At 24.1% G+C, this 5,440-nt stretch overlaps 1 protein-coding gene across 1 annotated transcript in view; it reads right to left on the bottom strand.

The window, feature by feature from the left end:
• Nucleotides 1-3,900: 3,900 nt before the first annotated feature.
• The window catches only part of LOC120087680 (tocopherol O-methyltransferase, chloroplastic), a 4,516-nt gene continuing 2,976 nt past the window's right edge, over nt 3,901-5,440 (bottom strand). Inside the window, exon 5 of the mRNA XM_039044536.1 lies at nt 3,901-4,231. Coding sequence (XP_038900464.1) covers nt 4,128-4,231 — 104 coding nt within the window. The 3' untranslated portion in view covers nt 3,901-4,127. The remainder of the gene's footprint in view (nt 4,232-5,440) is intronic.

Genomic DNA, 5,440 nt, shown 5'->3' with positions numbered 1-5,440 from the left:
CCATCAATTCTGCCGATTTTCTCTTCAAGAGATTAAAAAAAAATCCGCCACATCCAAATTTGTCGTATAGGATGGGTCAAATATGTGATTATCCTGTTATGAAATTTGCTTCCACATTTTTCTCTTTTTCCTTCAGGGATGCTTAATAGAGATCAACTAAGTATTTTAACGTATGATAGGTACGTGATCGATGCCTAGTCATTCCGCATCGGAAGCATTTATTTTCAACACCTTTTGAACTCTTATCTTGTGGAGTTTTTCCTTTATGATCATCATTTTGTGTGGTTCTTTTGAAATTTGAATGATTACAATGACTAGCACGAAAATAATAATTATTTCTTCCTTTGTCATAGTCACGACCTCAACCATGACTACGACCTCGACCTCGACCACAATTATTATTAAAATTCACAGCATTCACTTCAGGGAATGGTATCGTCTGGTTGGTCGAGATTCATGATTCATCATTAATAACTCGTTATTTTATTCAGTCATGAGAAAATATGAAATAGTTCAGAATATTGTTTAAAACATTTCTCTCGATATTGCTGCGGAGCATATTCGAGCCATGAAATGTAGAAAATATCTTCTCTAACATATAGGCGTCAATAATTTTCTCTCCGCATAACAACAGTTTCAAACTAATTTTAAATAATGCAGAGTTGTAATCACTTATTGATTTGGAATCTTGTAGCCTCAAGTGCATCCACTCATAACGAGTTTTAGGAAGAATAACTTTTTTTTTTTTTATGATCATACCTCTCTTTCAAATTTTTTTCACAAGATACGGGGATCTTTTATTGTAAGAGACTTCCATTTTCCATCCCTTATGAAGACGATGACAAAGGAAAATTATAGCTTTTGCTCTGTTCTGACTGAATGTCGCAATTCCTTCTGTAATAACCTCTCCAAGATTCATAGCATCCAGGTAGATTTCGGCATCAAGTACCCAAGACAAATAGTTACTGTCATTAATATCAAGTGCGACAAATTCTAATTGTGAGATTTATCAGGGTAGCACTATCATAAAATATTGTATTTATATTAGAACTTTAATAGATATTAAATATGTAAAATAACAGTAAATTTATTAATTATAATGAAGAGAGAAAAACCAACATATTTTTAAAACCTACCTTTAGCGAAGAAAACGATAAGAACTCGTGCTAATAACGTATTGTGAATTTGAGGAGCACAACGACGCACAACGAGAATATGGATATGGCGAAAAATAATATAATAATAATATATGATATAATATATAAGTATAATTAATAAAATAAAAAACAAAGAATGAATTTCTCCACTTTCTCCAATCTTCTTGGAATGATCACTAATATGGATGCATCCTTCAAAACCCACTAAATACCACTACTTATAGGAAATTTGATAACTAGGAGGTGGATTATATGGACACTAATAGTGTGTAATCTTGAGACACATGGAATAATAGATAAGTGACACATGACCAATAAATACTAATCAGAGCATTTGCATTACACCTAATTTAGCACATATTTATAATATTTATATATAAAATATTTTAGATAATTTAATTGAATAAGTCTTTATATTTAAACATTTTTTTAATAAATTCTTAATATGTCAAGTTATTAAAACCGTGAACTTTAACCATGTTGAATAGATTAATTAAATTTTAATTTATATATATATATATATATATATAGAACATTTAATTTTAAAAAATATTTGAATGTGGTCCTGTTACATACAAAATTAAAAATTTATAGACTTACTATACATATTTAAAGTTCATAATTTAAAAAAATAAAAAAAAATCTGTCCCTGACAAATCTAAATTTAAAATAACTAAAATATTTTGAATGTGTCTCTATTACATACAAAATTAAAAATTTATAGACTTACTATACATATTTAAAGTTCATAATTAAAAAAAAAAAATTATGTCCATGACAAATCTAAATTTAAATAACTAAAATTGATATTTAACATTATTTGAATTATGTCCCGTGACATATATTTTTTGATCCACCACTATATATATATATATACTTTTACTGGATGCAATATCAATCAATTAATAAAACTTGTAAATTGAAAACACTATGGTTTGTTGTTATTATTGCCCATCATTTTCTTGGATGCGATTTCCATTCCTATTAAAAATCTTGCTTCTACAATAGGAATTCTCTTAATTGTTCTTCTCTTTTTAACTTTTCTTCTCATGTCAATGTCTCTTACAAGATTTATAGTTGAAAACGATCACCAATATAATAGGTTAATATTGTTGATCTCATATTAATATATGATAAATTATGGAAGGAAGGAAAACGAGGAAAAATAGGGACAAAAGAGATAACAGACGAAAGTTTTATGCTCTTTCTCTTAGAATGGATTTAAGAATAAATTGAAATTCACACATCTTAATAGTGGAAAAATGTTTGATAATAATTTTATATTTTAAAATAATAATATTAACGAGGACGTTTTTCAAAAATAGAAAAATAAACTAAAATATTTATAAATATAACAAAATTTCACCGTCTATCTACAATAGATCGCAATAGACTACTATTTGTATCTATCATAGTGTAAACACATAGTAGTCGCAGTTTATCGCAGATAGACTGTAATATTTTACTATTATTTATAAATATTTTCAACAGTTTTGTCATTTAAAATAATTTCTCTATTAACAATAATTTTTTTTTTAGATAATAATAATCATTTTTATGGGGGTTTTTAAAATAGAAAAATAAGATAAACTATTTATACAAAATAGTAAAATTTAATCATTTTAGACTTCTATCAATTTCTATCATTATTATATGTTGTTATTAGTGTCTATCAATATTTTTTTTTAATTTCTGTAAATAGTTTAACATTTTTCTATCAGTAAAAAGTTTCTTCATTTTTATAGTAGAAAATCTATTGGTGTGAAATAGTTGTAAAAATAATTTCTAAAACAGAAGGGTTTCTTTTGTTACTTTACAAAGTTTAATGAAAAAGAAAAAAAAAAACTAAAATTAGCTTAGTCCAAACATAATCCTTACACGTTTAATTTTCCACCACATGTAAGAGGAGGAAAAAAAAAGACTTTCATTATTGTGTTTTGATATCTTTTCATAAATAATTGGTCAAATATAATCATTTTTTTCCCGAGAATTTTAAATATGTTCTCAAAAAAAAAAAAAACCCAGAGAATACAATAATTCTTTTTTAAAGTGAAAATACAAAGTTTGTTTAATTTTAGTTCTAAACTTTTTTGTTACCCAATTTTAATTTTTATATTTTTAATAAATCTTAAATTTAATTATTTAAAGTTTTTTTAATATAATAGAAGGAAATAAAAAAATGCTAATAGATAACAGAAAAAAGTCAACAATAAACTATTAATAAGAACTATATTTAAGATTTATGAAAAACACATTATCTAAAATTGAACCATTAAAATCACATGAATTTATTGAATAAACTTAAAAGTCCCAAAACTAAAATGGTAATTTAACACTCAAAAAAAAAAAAAAAAAAAAACCTACAGTGGTTAACAAGTTTAAGTACAAATTGAATTTCGTTTCTTGAAAAAAGAACCATTTGAATTTAAATATCATTAAACTAATCAAGAAATAAACGAAAACGCCAAAAACCAAACTTCGTAAATTTCAAATGGCATCCTAATCCTACATGTGACATTGTTCAGATTCCCACACATAAATTTTTGAACTAATAATAAATTACAACAAATAATTAAATAATGGTTTGAAATTAGTATTTTTATTTATTAAAAATTATTGGAGCCTTTACTAATGTATATTTTGATTAAATTATCTCTAAAAGAAATTATCCAACAAGTATTTTTTTTTTCTTTGAGGTCTAAATATTCAAATCTCTAATGTTTCACTAGCTAACACCAACAAATGCATAATATGAAAAACAACTTGAACGATTAAGCCAACAGAATTAAAAAGTTAACCTATTTTCTAAGTATAAATAAAATAAAATTACAAATTAACTAATAAGATGGAAATTTCTTCCCCGAGAAATATAACAGAAAATAAAAGGAAGAACAATTAATAAGAGGGAAGAATTTGGTTGTGAGGTTTATAAATATTGGGATTGGTATATAGGTGTATGAAGAAGAAGCTTCATTGTGGCTTACGGCAAGTAATAATGGCAAATTTGATGAGATCTTTATTGAATCCTTCAATCATCAATGGCATTACCAGTGCTCCTTTTATTGTTTTCCATCCTGATTTTGTAACAATATAACCCAACCAAATAAATATGCTTTTCAAGTGCTCATGAACAGTTTTACGAGAAAAAAATATATATTTCGGATTTTTAGATTTTACGTTTACAAATATTAGGTTAAAATATCATTTTAATCTTTATACGGTTGGTTTAATTTTAGTTTATATACTTTCAAATGTCTAATTTTAATCCACATATTTTTAATAAGTCTTAAACTTAGTTTATTGTAGATTTTTTTTAAATTTTGTAGATATATAAACATATTGTATTTCTTATCATGGAAATTATTATTATTATTTGACTAATTTTCATAGAATTGACTTTGAAGGACTAAAGTTAAGATTTATTGCAAATGAGAGACTAAATTAGACATTTAAAGGTATAATGACTAAAACTGAACAAACTTGTATATGGACCAAAATAGTATTTTATCCTAAATATTAGTTTTGCTTAAAGATTATTATTTTTTATTTATTTACTTTTTACAAAGTGTTTTTAAAATCCAAACAAAAATTTTCAAACTAAAGAACAAGAGCTTAACTCAACTGGCATAGTATTTGTATTATCGAGGTTCGATTCCCCACCTCACATTTTAATTACAATACCTTTTCAAAAAAAAATACTAAAAAGATAATAATATATTCAAACTTTACATCTTCTTAGTAATAAAATCTAAATACTTATATTTACTAAACATAAATATTAATTATAGTCTCTACTAGGAAAACTAATCTCTATTAGCATTTCATTTATAAATTTTAAAAATATATTCAAACAGTTTTTTTTTTCTTACATTAAAGTTGTTATTATTATTTAACCAATTTCACTAAAAATTACCATTAAATAAATAAATTTAAGATTTATATAGAGACTAAAATGATATTTTAATCAATTTTAAAAGTATATTCAAACAGTTTTTTTTTCTTACATTAAAGTTATTATTATTTAACTAATTTTACTAAAAATCACCATTTATATAGAGATTAAAATGATATTTTAACTCAAAAAATGTGGTTTGAGAAAAGAAATATGGAGATTTTTTTAATTGAGTAAAATAAAGAGTTGTTTTCCGATATAGAAAAATAAACTAAAATATTTATAATTATAGTAAATGTCACTATTTATTAATGATAAATAGATATTGATAAATACTATTTAAAATCATTTTTTGACAAAAAAAAAAAAAAAAAAAAATACTATTTAAAAT

The sequence above is a fragment of the Benincasa hispida genome, chromosome 10, assembly GCF_009727055.1.
Source record: "Benincasa hispida cultivar B227 chromosome 10, ASM972705v1, whole genome shotgun sequence".
In the NCBI taxonomy this organism is placed as follows: Eukaryota; Viridiplantae; Streptophyta; class Magnoliopsida; order Cucurbitales; family Cucurbitaceae; genus Benincasa; species Benincasa hispida.
This window is presented reverse-complemented; position numbering and strand designations above follow the sequence as displayed.